The sequence below is a fragment of the Dermacentor variabilis genome, chromosome 3, assembly GCF_050947875.1.
Source record: "Dermacentor variabilis isolate Ectoservices chromosome 3, ASM5094787v1, whole genome shotgun sequence".
Taxonomy (NCBI): Eukaryota; Metazoa; Arthropoda; class Arachnida; order Ixodida; family Ixodidae; genus Dermacentor; species Dermacentor variabilis.
In genome coordinates this window covers 923120-950006 of record NC_134570.1, presented here as the reverse complement: position 1 = coordinate 950006, position 26887 = coordinate 923120, and the positions used below count along the sequence as shown (strand labels likewise).

Genomic DNA, 26887 nt, shown 5'->3' with positions numbered 1-26887 from the left:
AGTTGCTGCAGAAGCGCAACGCAGCGCAATGTGCGTGAGATTCGTAGCCCAGCAAGGCAGATATTTCACAGTGGAAATTGTCCAGGACACTCAAGAAATAGCATTCAAACATGTGGTATGACAGTACTTCACAACGTGCGCCATCTCCAAAGCAGGGATTGTTTCGCTACTTGTCAGGGCTTTGCGTCTACTCTGCTTATGCTATACTTCACATAGTGTATGCAATTTGGCCGTTCTGGCCCTTGCTACGGGGGCTGGACAAGGCCTTATCATTACGTTGTTTGTCCCGCAGGCCCAGCACGGCTTCTTCTCAGGACTCGTTGATGACCCTGAACCCAGATGACAATGGAGGTGACCACATCAACGTCGTCGTTAGGTGAGCACGTGTCCTCGCATGCCATCCCATCTCATTTTGAGGTGCTTCATGACTTTGTAAATCTGCTCGCCGAATTCGCAATTCTCGTAGCTCTGAAAAAGCGAAATTGCGAAGGGCAACCTTGAAATTAAATTTTTGGGTTTGACTTGCCAAAACCACAACCTGATAATGAGGCACGCCGTAGTGGGGTACTCCGGATTATGCCACCTGTAGTTCTTTAAGGTGCACCCAATGCACGGTGGGCGACGCTTGTTTGCCACTAACCTGAAAGCTTTCTTGGCCAACCTTTCCCCCCTTGCCCTGCGAAGGTGACCTGGGATGCGACAAGTTAAAGCTCTTTCATTCTGATTCTATTCTATTCGCCTGATGTCAAATTTACATAGCCGACAATGAAAGGCTATGAGGGGACCCGCGATGTTCATTTTGGTTGGCGATGTCCGTCGGCGCTGGTGTCCGTCGCAGCTGTCGCCAGCAATGAGAAGAGAAAGTCACAGGCCGGCGCGGCACACAGCTGGAGGAGCGGCTTTACGGGAACTTCAGTATCTGCACCTCGTATACGCCTCGTGCACCGCCTATAGAGGCGCCACTGAAAGCCACCTAGCGGACGCTTCCAACAGTACACGCGGGAGCAGTAGCAGACGACAACCCTTTGCAGCAAGGATGGCTGAAGTTCGCGGCTGCGATTTGTCCTTTGTTCGGATGCCAGGCTGCTTCTTCTGCGGTGACAGCTGTAGGGAAGATGCTGACCTCTGTGCGAGCGGGTATGAACACGATGTTACCGGTGTTTGGGACAACATGGTCCACATACGTGCAAGGTGTGTCCCGCAGACAAACGCCATGAACCCCATGTACATGACGTGGAGCTCATGTTCACTAGCCGATAAATTTTGTTGAGGGATGTGATCTCTCGATGTTTTTTTTTATTCTACCCTTGCGCAATGCTGCTTCTGTACCTGAATAACAAGCACCCGTCGTTAGTGCAGACTTATATCAAACAAATCCGCACGGTGCAATCTCTGCATATACCGTTGTGATTTTTCTGCCGATGAATACATGTGACATCGCCGAATAAGTGCAGTCGAAATCGCCTCAAGAAGAGTAATTGCCAATTTATCAATAGAAACGCGTACACTAGCCAACGAAGCCACCAAACACACGGGTTAATAAAAGCGCGTGTTAGTGCTGTACCGCCGATGCAATTCTGCTGCATACGCGGCAAGGCCTGGTTTAGTCTGCAGCGTAAGTATAAGAAAGAATTCAGTTGAGGAGTACAAAACTCACATGCAAGAAGGGACTACGTTGTGAAACAAACAAATCAGTCGGCGTGTTAAGTTTGCTCAGGATGCATCGAGGTGTAATGACTTCCCAAACGGGACGCGAAATTGTCAGCGAGAAATGGAACAAAAATACCATATGCAGCAGTTATTAGCAATTCTCGCTCTGAACTACCTATTTTCTAAACACATTTCCAAAAACGCAAACAATATCTAAGATGCCCTAGGGCGAAAAAAAATAAAGCTGTTGAAGAAGCACTTCCTTGGTATCATTCCGATAAGACACAGCGTGATTCGTTGCTCACGCGTCTAACTATGATCGAGGGGAAAAGACACCGACGAGACAAAGGAAAGGATGAGAACAAGAAATTTCCCTTCGAAGCGACGATCCATTTTTGCTACCATTGCTCCCGCTGATGAGGCTTTGCTGGGAATGATTAGAACCGTATCGCCGGCATGTTTTCACCGGTATTTGAGCCCCCCACCCTGCAACAATTCTTCTTCGACGTTTCCTGAAGCTTTGGCCACCCCACACGTGCGAATGGTGTTGCCTATCTTGCTCTGAAAACGTAAATAAGACAGAGAAGCACGATCAACGACACAACAAACTACGGCGCGCGCCAGGCTCCTCTCCCGCATGTTCTACGCAAGGCCGCCACCAGTGGCGCGTCCGTCGGCGTGCACGGCGCGTCATCGCGGCCAAGTCCGTTTTATTTGTTCTTATTTAGTTAATTACCTTCAATGCCCGACGGCATTACAGAAGGGAGTGGAGAAGAAAAATACACATTGTTATGACTGTTAGCGGCTAGTACAGCAATAATAATCGTCGACAGCGGATTTCAATGCAGAAATATTGGGAATGGTGACGACGGAGGTGGGCAGGTGGTTCCATTCCTTCAATGTCTTCGGCAAGAATGAATAAGAAAATAAGTAAGTACGGCAAAAAGGGACTTCTACTTTATGACGGTGGTTAGTTAGTAGAAGACAAATAGTATGGCTCTTGAAGAAGTTAAATTTCTGATGTGGATTGTGAAAAAATTTATGAAATTAGGATTAACAAAACACTCTTTTGCGCACAGAAAGGTTAGGAAGTTGCGAAGTGTCTTTCATCAAAGATACACTTTAGAAGCGAAAATAATTTTACTCAATGAAACGAGCACTACGGTGTTGTACTGATTCTAATTATCTAATAAATTCCTTTCTGGGATCCTACAAAGCACGTGCATATTCAAGCTTAGACCTTACAATTGTTTTCTGTAATTCTAATTTAAGAGAGGATGGCGCTCTTAAAAAGTCGCGTAAGTTACCTAACGTGCGATTACCATTGTTAACGGCGTACTTAACATGAGTTTGCAAAAGAAAAAGGCTAGCAGTTACGTGAATACCTAGACACGTATACATGAAAATCTCGTCAAGTACACAGCCATTAATGCGATAAAGAAAAGGGTTACAATAGAAGGCTTTCGGTAGTCTCTCATTACTTTACACTTTCCAAATACAAATCCATTTCATTGCATTGCACCAGCTAGTCATAGCGTTGAGGTCACATTGAAAGGCTGTAAGATTAGTGTCAGATGATATTGTGAGATAAATTACGCAGTAATCAGTGTGTAGCCTCGAGGGTGATCGAACTACATTAGCCAGAAAGTTAATGCGGACTAAAGAAAAGGCGCAGTTTCGTCCGAAATGCGAAGCGCCTATTGTGATAGTAAATTAGTAGATAGCTACGCGAAGTAAGGATAGTAGTTTTATCGGCCGTATAAACTTGTAAAAATTTCCTCACTGACTAAATTAACAATGGTATCAGTGGTGTTAGACTGCTGAGCACGAGGTCGCGGGATCGAATCACGGCCACGGCGGCCGCATTTCGATGTGGGCGAAATGCGAAAACACCCGTGTACTTAGATTTAGGTGCACGTTAAAGAACTCCAGGTGGTCGAAATTTCCGGAGTCCCCCACTGCGGCGTGCCTCATAATCAGAAAGTGGTTTTGCCACGTAAAACCCCATAATTTAATTTTTAACACTGATATGAGTATCACATTCTATAATGGATTCAAACCAACTTGCCCGCCAACGTGTTTAAACTAAGTTCACAAGCACGGTGTCGCGGGTGTATCGAGCGGATCAGTCAACAACACATCACGTGTCACTTTGTGGCCAAAGTGGGCCCAGCGTTTATTCAGCACTGGTTTTATACAACATATGCAGAGGAGGGGGACGCCATTTCCACATGGGGGCGTATCTTGCCACGAACACAGCTTGCGCCACACGCAGCGCTGATAGTGATAAAGATTAGAATACATCTCCTTTTGTAAAAAAAAATTGCATAACGAGGACAGCTTTTTATCTTTGGAAAACAGAAAAGAGACAGTGAAATCAATACAGATGTGGGCATCAAAACTACAATGAAGATCATAGCACTGAATAAAGTCACGGCACTTGTTCAATGTTCTCGCCATACATAAAGCGTCGAGGCGGTCGACGTTGTCTTGTAGTCTTTCTTGGAGCTACCACCTGCTGCGGACGTATCGGCACAGTGCTCGCTGTGCAGTCTTGATTTTGCGCCGCATTTGGGTCGTGTTGCTTGCACGTAGGGGCAGCGCATTCCTGAATATAGTCTTCCTCGTCCTGGTGGGGACCGCGTAGGCGGAAAGACTCTCTAGTTGGCAATAGGTGCTCGCGATTGCGTCGAAAGAGTTGGCCGTCTTCAGTCATGACTAGATATGACCTTGGTTGACCAGACGACCGGAGAACCTGAGCCTTTTTTGATCATGCGCCGTGTTTTATTCTGACTGTGTCGCCGTCGTTGTGTGGTGCAAGTGGCTCTCTTGAGTAGTCTTTTTGCTGGTGTTTGTCAACCTGCTGGTTTTGTCGAACTGGATGCGCTTGGTGTTCTTGGCTCGACATTTGCTGTTGAGTTGCTGCTGCTTCAGCTGCTTTACAGGCTTGTTCTGCTTTCTGCAAAGTCAAGTTGTTGTCTGCGAGGAGCTTTTCACGCACCCTGTCGTCGTGCATCCCGAATAGAATTTGGTCCCTCACCATGGATTCCGTGAGAGCGCCAAAGTTGCAATCACGTGCCTGATTTTTCAGGTCTCGCAGGAAATCCTCCACTGGTTCGCCAGCAGCTTGGATTCTTCTCCTGAATATGTACCGCTCGTGCACCTATTGGTCTTTGCAGTGCAATACTCATCAAAATTTTTCACCGACATGGGATAGTCCTCGTTCTTCTCACCTTCTGCAAACGTGAAGGTGTTAAATACTTCAATAGCCTCTGCGCCGGGACGCTTAAAAGCAGCGCTTTTTTCTTAGACTCAGGTCGAGGCTTTTCGGCAACTTCTGAAACACTCAAGAAGATTTAAAACCTTTGTTTGAAAAGCTGCCAGTTCTTTCGCAGGTCACCTGTTGTACAAAGTGGATCCGGTGGCTTGAAGAAATCCATTTCGCTCTACATTATCATTCGTCTTCATGCTTCGTGCAAGCAGTGCATTGCCGTGCTAACCACTTCTGCCACCAGTGTCGAGCGGATCAGTCAACGGCACATCATGTCACTTGCGGGCGACACTGGGCCCAGCGTTCATTCAGCACTGGTTTTATAGAAGATATGCAGAGGAGGGGGACGCCGTTTCCACATGGAGGCGTATCTTGCCACGAACACAGCGCGCGCCACACGCAGCGCTGATAGTGATACAGATTACGATACAGCGCGCACTGGTAACATAAACACATCCCGCTCGATGAGCGCGGAAAGTCGCTGTCATAATGCTGGAGTGAGAATCGCGGCAGCAGTGGCGATCGAATTGACCTTCGTGCATCTCTCGCTTCACCGTAAACGAAACGTGGAAAACACAGCGCATACGAAGCTACCGGCACTGCGCGCACTCTGCAAACCTCACAGATCATTTTGACGATGACGCCCGCGAGAGCGCGCACATTGGCCACGTCGCAGACCGCTTTCAAGTATGGCGCTGGCATGGCCCTACTGTCAGCAGCCGCCGGAGAAGAACGCCCCCTCTCCCTTGCCCCACACCCGTGCCGGGTCCGCCTTGGTAACATAGGTAGAACATTAGGCAATATAATAACCAGAGCTTGAGGGCGCAACCCACCACGCCGTTCCAAAGGGGATGCTCATAGCATCCATCCATCCATCCATCCATCCATCCATCCATCCATCCATCAATCCATCCATCCATCCATTCATCCATCCATCCATTCGTAACAGGCGATTGGAAGATTGGTGGAAGAAAACTAGGGAAATGGCAAACAACGAATGCGTTCAAAAACAAAGCACGCTATAAGGTAAAGCTATTCTAAACTTTTCTATTCCCTTTCTGCAATGAGCACTCCACGATTGGCCAAAAGCTTTTTTACACCACCCTCACCTCGCTTGTCTGTCATGCGACGTCACGAAAACCGCGATAGCTCCACATGTGATATGATGTATACACACTGATTATGCATGATTCGACCAAACAAAAGAAAAATAGTCGTTCCACAATCGACACCTTTTCGTCATTCATCATCATCATCATCAATCATATCTTAAATCCACTGCAGAATGAAGCCCTTTCCCTCCGATCTCCAATTACCCGTGGGCTGCCTGCGCTAACCGATTCCAACTTGCACCTGCAAATTTCTTACTTTAATCACCCAACCTAGTCTTTTCTCGTCCCCGACTGCGTTTCCCTTCTCTTGGTACCAATTCTATAACCCTAATGGTCCACCGGTTATCTAATCTGCGCATTACACGCCCTGCCCAGCTCCATTCCTTTCTCGTAATGTCAATTAGAATATCGGCTATGTCCATTTGCTCGCTGATCCACACCGCTCTTTTCCTGTCTCTTAACGTTACGCCTATCATTCTTCGTTCCGTCGCTCTTCTGCGGTCCTTAACTTCTTTTCGAGCTTCTTTGTCAGTCTCCAAGTTTGTGCCCCATACGTTAGCCCCGGTAGAATAGACTAATCGTAAACCTTTGTTTTTAGTGATAATTTAAGCTTCCAGTAAGGAGCTGAGTATGTCGGCCGTATGCGCTCCTACGCAATATTATTCTTTTGTAAATTGCCTTCTCATGATCAGGGTCCCCTGAGAGTAATTGACCTAGTTAAACGTATACCTTTCGCAGACTCTTGAGGCTGACTGACTATCCTGAAATGTTGTTCCCTTGCCAGGCTATTGATCATTATCTTAGTTTTTTACATATTAATCATCATCACCCACTCTTGCACTTTGTCTGTTAAGGTCCTCAATCATTTGTTGTAACTGGTCCCCAGTGTTGCTGAACAGGACAATGTCACCTGCAAAGCGAAGGTTGCTGAGATAGTCGCCGTCGATCCTTTATTTATCCGTTATTGTTGATTAGCTTGAATACTTCCAAGCATGCAATGAATAGCATTGGAGACGAACAGTAAACAGCATTAAACAACAGGACAAGGACAGGGACGCAAACAACAGCGCTGACTAACAACCAAGTGGCTTTATTCTTTCAGTCAGCATATGTACATACTCCACCGCTACCTCAAAGCATAGAATCAACATAATTCAGCATGCGCAGGGGCAAAAAATGCAATTAATGCGATAAGAAGGCAATTTCCTTGGGAAGGAGAGAAATGGAGGGAAGGCTTACACATGCTTCGCCGCTATTATGAATGTGGAAATCTTCGGAAATAAGACGTGCGCGGTCATCGCGGTATTTTGACAGATAAGTCACATCATTGAAAGACGGCTTGCAGCCACATTCATTTCAATGCAGTGATAACTGAATATTTCTAGCTCGTTCTCGAACTTTGTTTGAGTGTTCGCGCATGCGGTCATTGATGCACCGCCCCGTCTGACCGAGCTATGACCGCAATCTTAGAACTAAGCTAGCTCAGCCAGACGAGAACTGTAAAAGTGATACGATACGTTGATTATTTTTTAATTATTTGCAGTACTAACACCTTTGATGCGCAGCCTGCTGCTGTAGTAGCATTTGACCTGTTCCGCATAGTTTTACATTTCTTTGAATTGACCACGGAGCATCCGTGAATCATGAACCAACCAGCCCAAATGCGTACTCTTCAGCATTGGAGAGATTGTGTCGGTTTGTCTGACCCCTTTGTTTATAGGTATCTTCCTACTTTTCTTGTGGAGAGTTTGGGTAGCTGTGTGATCTTTGTAGATATTTTCCATGATATTTACGTAAGCCTCCTGTACTCCTTGATTACGTACTGCCTCTATGACTGCTGCTATCTCTACTGAATCAAATGCCTTTTCGTAATCTATGAAAGCCATGTAGAGAAGCTGATGGTACTTTGCAGATTTCTCGATTACCTGATTGATCACATAGATGTGATCCATTGTACAGTATCCCTTCCTGAAGCCGGCATGTTTCCTTGTTTGACTGAAGTCAAGTGTTGCCCTTATTCTATTGAAAATTATCCTGGTGAATATTTTATACAATACTGGAAGCTAATGGGCCTATAATTTTTGAATTCTTTAACGTCTATTTTTTGTGGATTAGTGTAATTTTGGCATTCTTCCAGTTCTTTGGGACCTCTGAAGTCCTAAGACACTTCGTACAAAAGTCTGCAAGCTTTTCAAGCATGATGTCTTCTCCATCTTTTATTAAATCGACTGTTATTCGATCTTCTCCTGCTGCCTTTCCTCGTTTCATCTCTTCGAAGCTCCTTCTAACTTTCTCGCAAGTTATAGAAGGACCCTCTGTAATCTATTCATTACTGCTTTCAATGGAAGTATCCTGGCTGCTCTGGGTATTGTATAGGTCAGTATGGAATTCTTCCGCTGCTTTTACTATATATTCGAAATTGCTGATGATATTACTCTGCTTATTTTTCAGTGTTTACATCTTGGCTTGTCCTATGCCGAGTTTTCTTCTCACTGATTTCAAGCTGCGTCAGTTTATTACTACTTCCTCACTTTTTCCTACGTTACGACTTCGAATATCCTTTGTTTTATCCTTGTGGATCAATTTTAACAGTTCCGCGAATCCTATCTGATCTCTAGAGTGGGACTGTTTCATTGTTTTTTGTTTCTTTATTAAGCCCTTCGTTGCTTGAGAGAACTTACCTACTGATTGCCTTGATGCGTTGCCTCCAACTTCAATTGCTGCTTCTGAAGCCAGCCTACTTACGGTCTCATTCATTACCTCTATGTCATCTACATGTCGTTGTTCTAAGGCTGCATATTTGTTTGAAAATACCAGCCTGAATATATCCGCTTTTATCCTTACTGCGACTAGGTTGGCATATTTCTTCTTGACCAATTTTACTCTTTCTCTCCTCAAATTCAGGTGAATCCTAGACCTCACTAACCTATGATCACTGCACTTTACCCTGCCTAACACTTCTGCATCCTGCACTACGCTGGGATCAGCAGAAGGTGTGAAACCAATTTCATTTCTTGTTTCACCACTAGGGCTTTTCCACGTCCACTTCTTGTTGATTTTCTTTCTGAAGAAGGTGTTCATTACTCGTAGCTTATTCCTTTCTGCGAATTCTACCAACTTCCCACCTCTAGTGTTTCTAGAACCGACGCCGTAGTTGCCAATTACTTGTTCAACAGCCTGCTTTTGCCCCGCTTTTGCATTGAAGTCGCCCATTACTACAGTGAACTGAGTTTGAACTTTTCTCATGGCTAATGCTACGTCTTCATAATTCTATTTAATTCTACATCTTCATAATTCATGCATAATTCTACCTCTTCATAATTTTGCCTCTTCATCTTCACCTTCATTTGATCCTCACCTTCGTCATCATCATGACTGGAGGTTGGAGCGTAGGCTTGTGCCACCTTTAATCTATACCTCTTGAGTTTTATTATAAGTACTGCTACCCTCTCTATAAGGCTGTATAATTCGTCAGTGTTGCCCGCTATTTCTTTACGTATTAGGAATCCTACCCCGTATAACTTCCTATCTGAGAGTCCTCTATGCCAGAGTACGTGGCCGTTAGTCAGCATTGCATAAGCCTCACCAGTTCTTCTAACCTCACTAAGGCCAACGATATCCCAAACAATGTCTGATAGTTCCTCAAAGAGTCCTGCTAAGTTAGCCTCACTCGAAAGAGTTGGGGTGTTAAGGGTTGCAAGGGTCAGTTTCTATTGGCAGCTTGCCCGGGTCCAGAAATTCTGAGCACCCTCTGCTGCGTTACAAGTTTAACTGCCGCCTTGGTCATGTGCTCTGCAGCTGCTGGAGACTGAAGGCCATGGGTATAATTGTAGGAATCATGAGGGAGGTAGTGGCCGAATACTACACCAGGGAGGCCAATTCCTGTTCTGGTGAAAGAGTGTCTTTCTTGAAGCTTGGTGACCCTTCCTAATTGGATTAGTATAGCCCAGTGGTTGTCGGCTTTTAATCCGGTGTCAGGCCTCCAAGCGTGGAGATGTTTGAGTAATGAAGGAGGTGAGTTCAAGATTACTACCATCAAAGCTAAAAAAAGAAGACTTCGAGGATTCGAACTTCTCACGAAGGCAATCGAGCATACAAGGTAGCTCAGTCAGATAACCCTGCAGGCTGTGAGGCTGTCTTATGGCGCAGAATTTCAGCCCAGAGAATCTTACATGCCTAAAAACTTCTTTGATTTATCCAGTATAGATAGGCGGCCGGGAACTCGGAAAAGGCGTTTCGACCACCTCTGACAGCGCTTAAAACGAGAAGAGGTAAAATAATGGTGGAACTGGTCGCTTTTCTCACCCGACAGGCGACGAGACACGGGGTACCCCCATCGTGTGCTGCTGTGAAGGCCGAGTCGAGGAGAATGGATAAGGTGCTCTGTCATATACATATACGTATATATACGTGGAAACTTGCGCTCACAAAGGAATCTGAAGATTACGATACCGGCTTTTCTGTGATACGGAGCCCTTAACGCTACTTGAGTTTAAAAATATTCGCAGTTACGCCGTTAAGGCGAAGCATCGATTGCGATGGAAAATTAGTACATAGCTGTACGAAGCCTAGAACGACAGAAAGCTGAGCTAGTTGGTAAGGATTCATTATGCAAAAAAAAGAAGTGAGGCGTTCGTGTTCTCCACTTCTCTACTCTTGTGTTCTGTCTGCACGCCTCACTTCTTTTTTGCATAATGAGCTGTACGAAGTGTAGTAGCTTTATCGACCGTACACGCTTGTAAACATTCGTTTACTAACCAAATTAACAATGATAGAATGTTTAAGCGTGACTCAACGAGGACCTAGAAAGAAACAAATACACAGAGACAGCGCTGTCATTCTGTATCTGCTTCTTTCTACGTCCTTGTTCAGTCGCGCTTACACTTTTTATCATGGATTCAAACCAACCAGCCCTCAACGTGTTTTAACTAAATTAACCAGCATGGTGTCACACGCGCACAGGTAAACGTGAACACAGATCGCTCTATAACCGCGGTAACTGTCTAAAAAACTTGGAAGACGCTTAAGCCTCGCCTTCAAGAGTGGAACGCGACAGCGTTATCGCACCCCGTTCGCACCGCCCACGCATTCGCTCGGCATGCTCTTGAGTCATACAAAGACGAAACGTGCGCCTGAGCAAGCGGAACGAACCAAAGAACTCGGTGTTCGGAGGGACAAACGACCTATGCGAGCCAAACGTCGTGATTGGCACGGACAGCCGGGCCGCGACGCGCCATGAAGGCGGACGCGATCATGGGGCCGACGCCTCGATCGTATCGTCCTCTATCTCGCTTGGGAGCACCACGCAGACGCATGACTCCTCGCCAGCAAGCAGCACGGCACACATCGCAGGGGACGCTTTCCCACTAGACGCGCTACGGCGCAGCGATCACGTCAGAGGCGTCCCGCATCGGACGTTGCACCTAAGAATCGCGCTGTGAGCGGAAAGAGGAGCCGCTTCACCAAAACACGAGGGTTCGAGTGACGCGCTCTGGAAGTTGGGAGAGGAGAGAGCGAGAAAACGTTAACGCAAGGATATTGGGGCATCCTCGGACCGGTCCCCGCACGGCCCCCATGCGCTCAAATGAGACGAAAGCGAGAAGTGGGCGAGTGGCGCGCCACCTGTCTGGACAGCGCCGTACATTGCGAGGAGGGGGTCTTCTGTGTTTGCCGCAAGATGGCTCTGCGTGTGTGCCAAGCGCAGAAGAAATGTAACGGAAACGTACTTCGCTACACGTTAAACGGCGACTTCTGTAGTTTACATGCTCATAATTACCGATATACACCGCAGTATAGCTTTCTACGGCACGTTTCTAAGGCGACACCGCATTCACTAGAGCCGCTTTTGTCCCGCTTTGAAGCATCGAACTCGTGGCTGAGTGGTAGCGTCTCCCTCTCACACTCCGGAGACCCTGATTCGATCCCCACTCAGCCCATCTTGCAAGTTGTTTTTATTTATGAATTGACTTCCGCCATTTCTCGCTCACGGCCAACGCCACCGACGACACCGGCTTTTCGCGACACGAGCTCCTAACGCTGTCGCGTTAGAACGCTGGAGTTAGGAATCGCGGCAGCATCCGGAAGCCAATTGACCTCCGTGCATCTGTCGGTTGAAGGTGTGCGAAACGTCGAAAGTCGAAAACGTCGAAGGCACTACGCAGACTCTGCAAACATCGCAGATCGCTTTCAAGATGAGGCCCGCGCTGGCGCGCACTTTAGCCACGTCGCAAACTGCCTTCAAGACACACGAGCGCCGGCAACGCGTCCCTACAGCGTCCGCCAAGGGCGTCTACTACGGCGTCCGCGATTCTCATGGCCAACGCCATAGTAGACGCCGCGGTTTACTCTGAAAGCCACCTAGAAAAAACAAAAATTGGCAGTGGCTTAGCTCGGCTATGCCAGGGTTACATAGCGAGAGCTAAGGCGTAGCATGGTTACCCTTGGTATATCTTGATTGCAAGTCGAGGTTAGTCTGGTTGTCTAGCTATGTTGCCGCGTTGAGCCAGTCGTTTGGCGCGCTGTTCGTCTGTTTCCTAGGCGATTCGTTTCCTCTTCATCTCGTTCCGATGTCGATTCCAGGCCTCCTCCTACTTATCAGTATTGTCGCCGTCCATTCTGCCACCTCAACTGTGGTTGCGGCGCACGCGAGCTTTCCTTTTCAATCCTCCGACATGTTAGATGTTATCAGGTATGCGACGCAGCTGGCGAAGCGAGCGGAGGCGAATGAAACGACGAGGAACGCGGTGTGACGTCATACAAAACGGCGGCGGCGGGAAGACGCGGCGCTGCGCAGCGGCGGAAGACCTGTGGTTCGGTGCTACTAGTGGCGCATGCGCAGTAGTGACTAGGGAGCGAGAGAGAGTTTAAAATGTTATCATACATGCGACGCAGCTGGCGAGGCGAGCGCAGCGACGAGAAACGCGGTGTGACGTCATATGAAATGGCGGTGGCGGAAATGCGCGGCGCCGCGCCGCGGCTGAGCACCTGTTCCTTGGTACTGCTAGTGGCGCATGTGCACTAGTGATAGGGAGAAAGAGAGAGAAAAACAGTGGCTTATCTCGGGTATTGCAGGATATACGTAGCGAAAGCTAAGGCATAGCATGGTTAGCCTTGGTTAATCTTGAATGCAAGGCCAGGTTAGTCTGGTTGTCTAGCTATGTTGCGGTGATTAGCCAGTCGTTCGGCGCACTGTTCGTCTGTTTCCTGGACGACTTGTTTCCTCTTAATCTCGTTCCGATGTCGATTCCAGGCCTCCTCCTGATTTTCAGAATTGTCGCCGTCCAGACTGCGGCCTCAACTGTGGTTGTGGCGCACGCGAGCTCTCCTTTTCAATCCTCCGACATGCTATCAGGCATGCGACGCAGCTGGCGAAACCAGCGGAGGCGAGCGCAACGACGAGGAACGCGGTGCAACGTCATGTGCCTCCTCGAAGCACCGCCACGGCGAAATCGCAAGTTCACGGCCAGTAAAGCTTTCGCTTTAAAAAGGCGTCCGCATGCCGGTGTGACGACACACTAGTCGGATCGGTCGGATGGGCCGGACAGTCAAAGCCGTCAGTGTCTCTGCGCCTAGGTGCGTTACGCTTGCAAGGTGTCTCTTTGCGTGGCTCGGTAACCATGGCTGTAGTTAAGAGGAAGCTTTAGCTCGGGTGCTGCTATCTAAATACATGTAAAAGGATAATTCGTTTTTCTCGGCAACCACTGCACCAAATTTAACGAAGTTTGTTGCATTTAAAAGAAAAACTTAAAATCTAGTGCCTGTTGGTTTCGAATTCTTGATTTAGCTTGTGAATCTTCTATAAAGATTGGCGGAAATCTAAAATTTCTAAAACAAACGAAACTATGAAGTGTACAGCTCCGTAACTCATCAACGAAAAGTGATAATACAATTCTGTGAAATGCATCTAATAGTACATCCAAAGCGGACAAAATTGAATCGCAAAAATTTAATAACATGGAAATACAGCCTTTGCAGAACCCTTGTAAACAACGTAACAAATTCATGTAAGATGTAAACTGACATGTCAAATTTGTCCGCTTTCAATGATCTAATGGATGCCGTTCACAGAACCGCGATATCTGTTCTTGATGCAGAGTTATAAATGTTTAAACTTCGTGCTTCTATTCTTTTCAAACTTCCGAATTTTTGAAAATGCTTGTAACAAAATTCAGGCCCCAAATCGAAATTCCGCTTGCTACAGTCACTAGAATGTTACTTTCTCTCGCAAATGCAACAAATTTCATTAAGATCGGTCCAGGGATTATCTCAGAAAAACGTTTTTGCGTTTTACATGTATTTGAATAGGCCGCGTTGGAGTTGGGCCCGAGCTAATGCTACCTCTTAAAGTGACAGCAACCTAGCAATGCATATGCTTCAGTTCCAAAGCAAGACACGTATAGCTGACGCAAAAAATAAGGGGGAGTCGCCTGTTCACCGCAGTCCAACACCACCATAGAAACCAACATTCTTTCATACTTTCCTTAGATTACTTGACTGGTGATACTGTTTTTTGCGTGTATCGTAACATGACCTGTCTTATTGTCCTTGTGATGTTTGGTCGGGGCTAAGACAAGCAAACTGCATACTACTTAGTCACTTTAACCTTAGACGGAAAGAAAGAAAGAGCAAAATTGCATATTGAAGACATATAATGTACTTTATTCACAAATGGTAAGAATTGCATTCTGAAACAAACATTTTAAATCTTCCATATACAATTATGATTCTCACTCTTGCATTCTGTAAAACAGTCCTCGCTAAACACACGAATATCGAAGTTGATTTTATTGGTAAAAATTATATTATAGAGTCACGCACAACTGATTCGCATATAAAATAAGCTTCCGCCTTTCTTGTACCATTTCTTGTGTTTCTTTTATTTCCACCCGCCTTGTTTGCTGGTCTTCTTGGTCTTAATAATATACTGGGATAATTGTGAAAAGCAGGTCGAAAACGAAAGGCCTACTCTTAATCCTGAAGGAAAATATCCAGTAATGGACTGCGGTAGCATAGAGAGTTCCAATCATAAACAGGTATCACGAGAGGCTCAAACCAGTGGCGTAGCAACAGGGGGGGGCCGGGGGGCCGTGTGCCCCGGGTGCAAGGGGCCAGTGAGCGGGGGGGGGGGGGTGTCATATATGTCTGAAGACACCCCTCCTTCCGCCGGCTACACCCGGGGAGGGGGTGATAGAAGACCTATGGGCCCCGGGTGCCAGACGACCTAGCTACGCCACTGGCTCAAACGCTAACATTTGGAATGGGCAAAATGCACGGTTTAAATTTTGATAATGTAGGTAAATAAACCCAACTATGCCACAGGTTTCTTTTTACAAGGGTTCTGTCAACACAAGCATACGTAGATCTTCAACAAAACAGAGCTTCACGTATAAAAAATAAAGATTGAGAAACACATGCCAGGCCTTCTAGGTCTGCAATTTTCGGTCATTTTTGGCGTTGCGTAATTTGTCATTTTCTGTGCGGCACAAGTTCTTCAGAAGTCTATTCGCTACAGCACTTAAAACATGCTCCATTACCCGCTGTGCAGGATGACCGAAATCACACACATCTACATCCTCAAAGTCTGGAAGGGCAGCGAACACAAGACCGAGAAGAGTATCTTCCTGGCTAGGAAGGCTGAAAAATCGCGCGGCATATTCTGGCGCCCTGAGCTCGTTCAATATAATTTCAGTAAAGAGTGCAGCATTAACTACAACTGCTCGTTGAAACTTCAGCCCGCCCTGCGTCATCTTCTTGATTAATGCATTCTCAGGATCATCTAGATCGACGTCTTGCATCACAAGGTTTTCACTGCGGGAACCGCATGTCAACTTCCTTAAAGCTGCGTGGGCACAATGGTCGGCAACATAGGGTAGTGCCGGTAACCTTGACGTTTTTCCCCAATGTCAGAGTTGGTCACAGTGACGTGAAACTCGCCCTTTCCTGAATTTACACTTGTGTCCAACGTGCTCGCGCTCGGTGGTAGTAGCATGTCCAAATCTGGCAGGTCCAGAACCTTCTGTAAACGCAATTTGTTTTTAGATTCATATATCTGCCTTATAGACACGTGGTAATTGGCACCAGACAATAGCCGGTACTTTCCAAAGAGATCATCTAAGCTGTCAGTCTGAAATTTGCCCAAAAGAACGTACTCAAAATGAAGCTCGGCAAGACAGTATATGACAAGTTCGTGCAAGGCGTGGGTAGTGTGGCTGAAAGTTGTGTACGTTTCACGTGTCAGGTGGCCATTGTCATGTCTGAGGCTTTCTCAGTGATCAAACCATTGACCTCTTCTCTCCAAGAATTGTAGTTGAGGACATGACGATGAAACTATTGGGCCTTGCAAATGATCTGATTGCAGGCTATCAGGAAAGTCTCCAAATAGCCTGCAGTCTTTACGCCCAATTTCACTAACCTCAACTGTCTGCAAGCTCGCTGAAAAGATGCTGGCCACACGTGTTTCCTGGTGGCTTGAACGCCACGATAAATATCATCCTGCTCAAATTGGATTCCGTTCTTACTTGGGAACTGAAGACGGGCTTTCTATCTTATCAGACGATGCTTTACAGGTTTGACCACACAGTCACGCTGTGCGCACGGTAGTAGCAACAGATGTAACGAAAGCTTATGATAATATAGACCACGAAATCATTATAGCCAACCTCATCGACCTGGGACTCCCACCGCGGGTGATAAGATTCATCTACTCATTCCTTCATAATCGCACATTTGCGATTAGAGTAGATGGAGGGCAAGAAAGATACTTCACATCGAACAGAGGAGTCCCACAAGGTTCGGTTTTGGCTCCTCTTCTCTTCAACGTTGCTCTAATACCTCTAGCCTGGCAACTACATCGGATTCCAGACGTGGGATTCTTAATCTATGCGGATGACGTCACTTTGTGGTCCGTGCATGAAGATATATCTAGACAAACTCAACAGCTTCAAGAAGCTCTTGATGTTCTGAACCACTACGCTCAAAAAGCAGGGTTGGACATTTCCGCCCAAAAATCAAGCTATGCTGTGGTGGCCAACAAGAAAGAGCGCACAAGAATCACGCAGCACCCCTTTACATTTAGACTCGGCGCAGTGACAATCCCTGAGGCTTCTGAGGTCCGCATACTGGGTCTCGATATTCACCACTCCGGCAGTGGTGCACACTGGCTCCGTAAAACCACTCAGAGTTCTACAAAAACACTTCACCTTATTCGTCGCATTGCAGCAAAGCAGCAAAGCAGCTGGACCTCGTACTGACGTAGCTCGACGGTTGGCGCGTGCGGTCTTGCAGCCATGAATTTTATATCAGGCACAACTTCAACGGCTGGCTTTGGCACAGCTGGCACAGTTGGAGACGATTAACCGCGATGCTATGCGCACAATCACAGCACTGCTCCGCATCACTCCGATACCGACCCTACAGGAACATGGCCAGCTCAACACAATTGCAGAGCTAATTTTGCAACGTGAAAAAGCACGTGAAATAAAAAAGTAACTTGTTCCGGCTGTCCCTGCGTTGCATGCTCATTTTAAACGCGGCTCTCGGATTGACAATCAGCCCTATCCAATGCCTCCCTGGGAATTCACCAGCATCAGAACTAATAAGCCAACGAAGTTACGACGCAGCGGTACAACAGGTATTATTGACGAAAACAATATCGTCGATGCATCATGCGCTAACATCTACAAAGTCTATACGGATGCTGCCATTCTCCCAGACGGCGGAAGGACGTCATTCCTGAGTACTACGCATAATTTCATCAGCGGCCACCAGCGCTATTTATCTACGGAAGCCAGCGCTCTAGTAATGGAACTTCAAACCATCCACGACGCTGTGCAAGATGCGACATCAAAGCTGCCTACCATCAAGCAACTAGATATCTTCACTGATTCATTAGCGGCTATTCAGAAACTCAAGAAGGTTGATAAGGCGATGGAAATCTGCGAGACAATACACACTATAAATAGTAAAACAGCTACTTGCGTCACACTGGATTCAAGGCCATTCAGCGAACCCTCACAACATTGCTGCTGACCATCAGGCACACTGCCCTCCTAATCCTGATCCTCCACCTATTCCCCTCCCACCCCAACCCCGTAACTCGCTCCGAGCCCATAAAAATTTTCTCCGGCAGGACACACACGCTCTTATCCCACCGTGTGTCTGCTCCCTCCCCCTTCACCTTACTAGGGCGGAGGAAGTTGTGCTTAGGAGGCTTCGGGCCGGGGTGGCCCTTACACCGGCTGCTATCTCAAGGTGGAACTGGTCGCATTTACCACTGGGTGCTACGTGTCCATACTGCTCCGTTCCTGTGATGAAAGCAGATGCATACCACCTAATATGGACATGTACTGGTTTAAAATCGGAACGCTCGCGTCTCCTACTGCAAGCCAGCCTCCGCTACAGTGTGACAACCAGCTATGACCGCTGGATACATGATAACAGATTCCACAAAACACTGCTTCAATTCATACACAACACAGGCCTCACAGCACACATATAATACACATATACGCACCTAGAATTATGCCTTAAGGGCAAGTCTTTATCGCAATAAAAAAAGAAACTGATCTCGCAACCGCTGTTCTTTTCTTGGCGTCTTGACGTTAACAATTGTTGCGTTTCGCCTGCGACACGTGGTTTTGCCGGCGCGACTGCGGCGGGGCGGCGGACATTTTGGCCCGATCGTCGTCGCCGCAACACTCATCGCCAGGTGTTTCCAGGCGCGACTGCGGCGATGCGACCGCCTAGGGATCATCCTCGCATTCCAGTCATTGTGCCCGAAACAGGCGATGCCAAAGCAGGGATCTCATTCCAGTCATTGTGCCCGAAACAGGCGATGCCAAAGCAGGGATCTCGTTCCAGTCATTATGCCCGAAACAGGCGATGCCAAAGCAGGGACCATCCTCTCATTACAGTCATTGTGTCCGACCGGCAGCGCCACGACAGGGTGCTACGAGATCGTGCTCGACATGGTGCTACGGCATCGCTACGACAGTGTGCGTCACCATTAGCCCATTGTACATTCACGTGCTCGTCTTTTGAGGGGTTCCTTCTTGCCCTCAACTGCGAGAGTATAAAAACAGCTGCCCCCGGACGCCAAAAGGGAGGGCTCCGATTTCTTCTGTTGAGTGAAGTGCTCTCCCGTCTCTCTACTTCGGTCAAACCTGACCGCCAACTCTTTGCGATGTTAAAATAAACAAGTTGTTTCGTTGTTACCAGTCGACTCATGCTTTGCCGGGACCTTCGGATGCTTCCAGTTGTACCCCAGGCCGCCAGGCCAACGCTACCCTTGGGGCTTGCGACCCAGGTACAACCACGGGCGTCAGCGCCGAGTTCCCAACAGATCGTACCAGCAAGTCCGATCCAAACATCTGGTGGCAGCGGTGGGATCGCCTACGACTTCAAACAACTGTCTGCCAGCGGCGAGATCGCGACAACGGAGGCCAGCAGCGAAGAGATGCAGTTGACTGTATGCTGAGCAGCTCATCGACGATCCGGGAGCAGTGCAACGAGCCCTGTGTGACGACTGGTTGCCTGCAGCGGAACGACTGCGCTGGACTCTTGGCTGCGAGGTTTGGTGAGTGCGGGACTTTCTTCTTCTGAGCTTTGCCAGGCTTTTTGTTAGTGTCAGAAACAGAGCTGGTAATTGTGGTTGTCGTTGCTGCCGGGTTAGTTTGCGGCAAGACAATAGTAAGCAGTAGAGAAAGCAGCATTCAGAGCAGCCATGGATTTGAAGTCGTTGCGCAAACCGAAATTGTTGGAGCTTGCAAGAGAGTTGGGTCTGGATGTCTCAGACAAACTAAGAAAACCTGAACTGCTAAAGGCTATTCTTGAGTTAGAGGCTGAGGATGACGAGCTGTCGGAATGCCTTGAGACTATTGAGGAGAGGTCAAAAAGACAGGAGCGCGAACTTAAAGAGCAAAAAGAGAAACAGGAGCGCGAACTTAAAGAACAGAAAGAAAAAGAAGAGCGTGAACGTAAAGAACAGAAAGAGCGAGAGCAACAAGAGAAAAAAGAAGAGCGCGAACACGCTTTGGAAATGAAGCGTCTCGAGGTAGAGATGGAACGCGCTCGTAATGGAAGTCAGGCACACGGTGCAGGAGAACGAGTATTGTTCAAAATGACTGACCTGATGCGGCCGTTTAAGCTTGGAGAGGACATTGGTTTGTTCCTGGTTAACTTTGAGCGAACGTGCGAGAAGCAGGGGTTCTCTCGGGAAACGTGGCCACAGCGCTTGCTCACTTTGTTACCCGGCGAGGCGGCCGACGTAGTCGCTCGCTTGGATAGAGAGGAGGCAGAGGATTTCGACACAGTGAAATCGAGTCTTCTAAAAAAGTACCGGCTGTCTGCGGAGGTGTTCCGTCGGAAGTTTCGGGAAAATGAGAAAGGCAGAAGTGAGTCATATACAGAGTTTGCGTATAGGCTTATGTCGAACATGCAGGAGTGGCTCAAAGAAGAGAAAGCGTTTGGTGACCACGATAAAGTTCTGCAGTGTTTCGGGCTAGAACAGTTTTATAGTCGGTTACCTGAGAACGTGCGATACTGGGTCTTGGATAGGCCAGACGTGAGTACGGTGGCTAGAGCCGCTGAGCTAGCCGAGGAGTTTGTGACGCGTCGGGCTCGCGGAGCTAAGGACGGTCAAAAGGGTGAATTTGGCTCGAAGTTTGAGAGGCCGAAGTTCACACCCATGAGAGCAAAGGGGAACACGCGTAGTGCGGATGCGAGTGGAAGCAGTGCGACCGAACCTAAGGAGACGGCGGCAGCCGAAGCCGAACGCAGAAAGCGGTTCGAGATGAGGCAAGCGCGCGTTTGTTATACGTGCCAGAAGCCGGGTCACTTTTCGGCGCAGTGTCCGGAAACAACACCAAAAGTTGTGTTTTTTTCAATAGGCAGCACTGACGAGAACATGAAGCTTCTCGAGCCTTACATGCGAGACCTCCTCGTGAACGGGAAAGAGTGCCGAGTGCTTCGCGATTCCGCAGCTACGATGGATGTAGTTCACCCGTCTTATGTAGAACCCCATATGTTCACGGGCGAGTGCGCGTGGATCAAGCAAGCCGTGGAAGCTCATAGCGTGTGTCTGCCGGTAGCAAAAGTGCTTATTGAAGGACCTTTCGGAGCGCTTGAGACGGAGGCGGCAGTGTCATCTATGCTGCCACCCCAGTACCCGTACCTATTTTCAAACAGGTCCGATCACCTCCTGCGCGAGAAGGGGCTTTTGTTTGGTGAAGCTAGTGTTCAGGCCTTAACCAGATCGAAGGTTCGGGAGCTCGCTGCAAAGGCGGTAGTTGCGGGGCCGACGTTATCAAACAACGAAAAAGGGTCAGAGGCGCAGCAAGCTGATATTCCGAGCACGCCCGAACTGAATAAACTTGAGTCTGTAACGTTAAAGGCGCCAGATACTGGAGAGGAAACGCCCGACGCGGGAAAGTTAGAAGAGCTATCTACTGATTTGCTCATCGCGCCTACGTCAGACGGACTTGATAGGTTGCTAAAAGTCAGCCGGACGGCTTTGATAGCCGAGCAAAAAAAGGATGGCAGCCTGGAAAACGTGCGCTGCAATGTCAAAGAAGGTATCGCCAGGAAAACTGCGCGTTTTGTGGAAAGAGGTGGAGTCCTGTACCGGAAGTATCTAGACCGCCGAGGAGTGGAGTTCGATCAGCTGGTCGTGCCTCAATGCTATCGTCGGGATCTGTTGCGCTTGTCACATGGGGGTTCGTGGTCCGGACACCTAGGAGTTAAGAAAACTAAGGACCGTCTCTTGCAAGAGTACTATTGGCCAGGGTGTTTTCGGGACGCAGACCATTTCGTGAGGACATGTGACACTTGTCAGCGGGTGGGCAAACCAGGGGACAAATCGAGGGCGCCGTTGAAATTGGTACCTATCATTACGGAGCCTTTTAGACGGCTCGTTATTGATACTGTGGGACCTCTGCCGGTAACAGCCACGGGGTACAGACACATTTTGACTGTGATCTGCCCAGCGACAAAGTTCCCTGAAGCAGTGCCGCTTAAAGAACTCAGCTCAGTTGAGATAGTTAATGCACTACTGTCCATATTTGCGCGAGTTGGTTTTCCTGCAGAAATTCAATCAGATCAGGGCACAGTGTTTACTAGCGCTTTGACGACAACTTTTCTCGAAAGGTGTGGGGTAAAGCTGCTACACAGCTCAGTGTACCACCCACAGTCGAATTCCGTTGAGAAGCTCCACTCCGTCATGAAGCGCGTGTTGAGAGCCTTGTGTTTTGAACATCAAACTGACTGGGAGCTGTGTCTGCCTGGGGTGATGTTTGCTTTAAGGACCGCGCCGCATGCGGCTACGGGGTTTTCGCCAGCTGAACTGGTGTACGGTCGCTCGCTTCGATCTCCGCTTCGCATGCTTCGAGAATCGTGGGAAGGTAGGGGCGACGACCCAGTCGTGGTGGAGTACGTGCTTAAGCTCCTCGAACGCTTAAGAAGGGCACAGGAGTTGTCAGGTGAAGCAATGGCAAAGGCCCAGCAGAGGGCCAAGGTTTATTATGATCGGACAGCCAGGGCCCGTCGTTTTGAGGTTGGCGATGAGGTCATGATATTGCGCACATCGCTAAACAACAAACTAGACGTGCAGTGGGAGGGCCCAGCACGAATTGTTCAGAAAATGTCGGACGTTAACTACGTGGTAAGTCTGCCAGGAAAGCGGAAAGCACAGCAAGTTTACCACTGTAATCTGCTCAAACCTTATAGACAAAGGGAAGCAGTGGTGTGCATGATGGTAAACGTTCCTGAAGAGCTTCCGGTCGAGCTTCCAGGACTAGGCTCAGTGACGAACAGGGAAGACACCGGTCAAGTCATTAGTGACCTTATCAGTAAAGCACCGCTGTCGCCCGAGCAGAAAACCGAACTACACCAGCTATTACAAGAGTTTGAAGGTCTGTTCTCTGAGAGGCCTGGTAGGACTTCTGTACTTACTCATGATATAGAACTTACCTCCCCAGAGCCAGTACGATCCAAGGCGTATCGGGTGTCACCCCGCCAGAGCGATATTATGGAGGCTGAGGTAAAGAAAATGCTACAGCTCGGTGTTATTGAGGCAGGTGAGAGTGATTATACCTCCCCTTTGATTTTAGTTGAGGTACCGGGCAAGGAACCTCGTCCTTGCGTCGACTACCGCAGGCTTAATTCCATCACTAAGGATCAAATTTATCCGATCCCTAACATCGAGGAGCGCCTTGAGAAAGTTAGTAGCGCTCAGTTTATTTCCACCCTAGATCTTGTCAGGGGTTATTGGCAGGTTCCACTTACAGAAGAGGCTAGTAGGTATGCGGCGTTCATTTCACCAATGGGAACATTCCGTCCTAAAGTGTTGAGTTTTGGTTTGAAGAACGCGCCATACTGTTTTTCAAGTCTCATGGATAAAGTGTTGCGGGGACAGCAAGAATTCGCTTTACCGTATCTAGACGACGTAGCGATATTCTCCGCATCCTGGTCTGAGCATATGACACACTTGCGGGCAGTGCTAACCCGCCTGCGCGAAGCAGGCTTGACAGTAAAGGCTCCTAAGTGCCAGTTAGCACAGGCCGAGGTTGTCTACCTCGGTCACGTGATTGGTCAGGGTCGTCGCCGCCCCTCTGAAATAAAAGTGGCCGCTGTGCGAGACTTTCCGCAACCGCGCACAAAGACCGATATTCGGTCGTTCTTGGGTGTCGCCGGCTACTATCAGAGGTACATCCCTAGGTACTCTGATATCGCGGCTCCCCTGACGGATGCTCTAAGAAAGACAGAGCCTCAAACAGTCGTCTGGGACGAGACCAAGGAAAGAGCTTTTAGCGCCCTAAAGAGTGCCCTAACAAGCCAGCCTGTGCTACGATCGCCAGACTATACAAAAGGGTTCATTGTTCAGTGCGATGCTAGTGAGCGAGGCATGGGCGTTGTACTGTGCCAACGGGAAAATGGAGAAGTAGAACACCCCGTCCTGTATGCTAGTCGTAAGCTGTCCAGTCGTGAGCAGGCGTATAGCGCCACCGAGAAAGAGTGTGCGTGTCTCGTGTGGGCCGTTCAGAAATTGTCATGCTATCTAGCCGGCTCGAGGTTTATCATTGAGACGGATCACTGCCCTCTCCAATGGCTGCAGACCATCTCTCCCAAAAATGGCCGCCTCCTGCGCTGGAGCCTCGCTTTACAACAATATTCCTTTGAGGTGCGTTACAAAAAGGGGAGTCTCAACGGTAACGCCGATGGCTTAAGTCGAAGCCCCTAACGTAGGAATCAGCCTCAAAATTGTTTGTTACTGATGTTTTCTTCCTGAGGCAGGATTTTTTTTTAACATATTGCTTTTGTTTAGTGTTTCAAAGTGATGATATGCTTTCTAGTGCAATTTTTCAATTTGTGGACGCGTTCTGAGTGATGCTAGACTACTGTAAGGAACTAGGCAGTGGTATAAAAAGGGGAAAGAGCCTGGCAGGGCTTAGTGAGGGTTGTGCCGTGCTTGCGGACTGAGCGGTTGAGTTTCAGCGTAGTTCTAACGCTTGCCGGGAACGAGAACAAAAATGTGAACTCTCCCGAAGTCACTTTGCAGTGTCCCGTGCGAACCTGAACGAGAGAACGAGGCCTTCTCTGTGCGCTGCGCTCAAGAAACGTCGAGGGACGCCCGACTTCGGTTATGAGCATCATCGAGCGACATCCCTCCGGCCAGCGGATGCAGTCCCCTGTCCATCGGGATCTCCTTCCCCCGGCGGGGCGGTCTGTTGCGTTTCGCCTGCGACACGTGGTTTTGCCGGCGCGACTGCGGCGGGGCGGCGGACATTTTGGCCCGATCGTCGTCGCCGCAACACTCATCGCCAGGTGTTTCCAGGCGCGACTGCGGCGATGCGACCGCCTAGGGATCATCCTCGCATTCCAGTCATTGTGCCCGAAACAGGCGATGCCAAAGCAGGGATCTCATTCCAGTCATTGTGCCCGAAACAGGCGATGCCAAAGCAGGGATCTCGTTCCAGTCATTATGCCCGAAACAGGCGATGCCAAAGCAGGGACCATCCTCTCATTACAGTCATTGTGTCCGACCGGCAGCGCCACGACAGGGTGCTACGAGATCGTGCTCGACATGGTGCTACGGCATCGCTACGACAGTGTGCGTCACCATTAGCCCATTGTACATTCACGTGCTCGTCTTTTGAGGGGTTCCTTCTTGCCCTCAACTGCGAGAGTATAAAAACAGCTGCCCCCGGACGCCAAAAGGGAGGGCTCCGATTTCTTCTGTTGAGTGAAGTGCTCTCCCGTCTCTCTACTTCGGTCAAACCTGACCGCCAACTCTTTGCGATGTTAAAATAAACAAGTTGTTTCGTTGTTACCAGTCGACTCATGCTTTGCCGGGACCTTCGGATGCTTCCAGTTGTACCCCAGGCCGCCAGGCCAACGCTACCCTTGGGGCTTGCGACCCAGGTACAACCACGGGCGTCAGCGCCGAGTTCCCAACAGATCGTACCAGCAAGTCCGATCCAAACACAATGTTCCACCAAGTTGAAACGGTGTAGACATATTCGAATGTTTCCTTTGTATGCTGGAACGTTGCAGCACTGAGAGCAGCAACAGTAGATGAGGTAAAAATCTTTAAGGTAAGTTTAACGTTTCGACGTTCTATGTTCGAGGGGTTCAGTGTCTTCAAAATGAGCGTTAGCGCTAGCTTCAAGAGCTCATGCTTTTCGGCTTCGTGCAACTGGCATAATACCTTGAAAGATGCTGTATCTTTGGTTCAGCCTCATCACTCTTCCGTTCAGGAAAGTACATGCATTTGCCAATGTTTCTTTGATTCAGCCAGTTATTTCTTATACACTTCAGTATGCGAACTGGGTGCATCATGAAAAAACAGGGGTCGTGATGGATCAGCAGGATGCTGGTAAACAATGCTGACACTTGCCCTCGTAGCGAAGTAGGACATAGTCTTTCTCTTTAAAGTGTTATTTTCCGAGATCACTGCTATTATTCTAAGACCAGATGCCTCCAGGTCAAGAACAATCTTCCGAAGGAAGTCGTGCAGCGTCTTAGCATCGATTTGTGCCGCAGGAAGAATGTGTACAACATCCTTGTTTGAAAAAAGCAGGCTTTGTTTCATAAATACGTGGGCAGTTTTTGCTGCAGGCGATGAATTTACTGCAGCACCAGTAACAAAGCCAGCCTTGAAATAAAAAAAAAACGATTGAAGGTTAACCTCATCAACCATTATCGTTACAGTCTTTTCATGGTCTTTATATGTGCTTACAATACGCTTTGCATAGAAAAGAAAGCTACATTCCTGCTGCTCCGTTCCAGGGCTTAGATCGTACGATGAACAAAGTCTTCTGATCGTATCAGGATGCGGCATCTTAAGCTTCATCGACCTTCTCTGGAATCTGTATGCATGAGGTGAAATTGTGAACAAAAGGCTAGCAAAAACCAATAAATCAGAGGGATATCGGCCAGCATTATTGAAAACAAGATCAACTTGACTCTTCAAGAATTTAAGCACTTCCTAATGCCATTCTTGCAACTCGCATGCGAAATGTTTTCCACTTACTTCTTCTAGCAACGTCGAAACCAATGTCAGTAGATGACGAACCTTTTCATATAGCTCAGTGCTGATATCCTTATGTGTCTGTTCGATGATCTCTAACACACTTTTCAAATCTCTCAAGTCGCACAGCTTTTCAGGAACTAACACATCACCGCACTTCTTCGCACCCATTTCACCAAAAAACACATCGACGCGCAGGTATGTGGACACGATCACCCAAGGACGGACTGCAGGAGCAGATTGAAGTGACAAGTACAAAAAGAAAACCTTGGAGCCCTTGTTTATTACTGTCCAGAAGTCCGATCTCTGAAAGCTTGACAAGGGCTTCAGCAA

General features: G+C 48.1%; 1 protein-coding gene across 1 annotated transcript in view; it reads left to right on the top strand.

The window, feature by feature from the left end:
* The first annotated feature begins 298 nt into the window (after positions 1 to 298).
* LOC142575075 (kinesin-like protein KIF12) overlaps positions 299 to 26887 on the top strand; it is a 769060-nt gene continuing 742471 nt past the window's right edge. The window contains exon 1 of the mRNA XM_075684038.1: positions 299 to 376. Coding sequence (XP_075540153.1) covers positions 324 to 376 — 53 coding nt within the window. The 5' untranslated portion in view covers positions 299 to 323. The remainder of the gene's footprint in view (positions 377 to 26887) is intronic.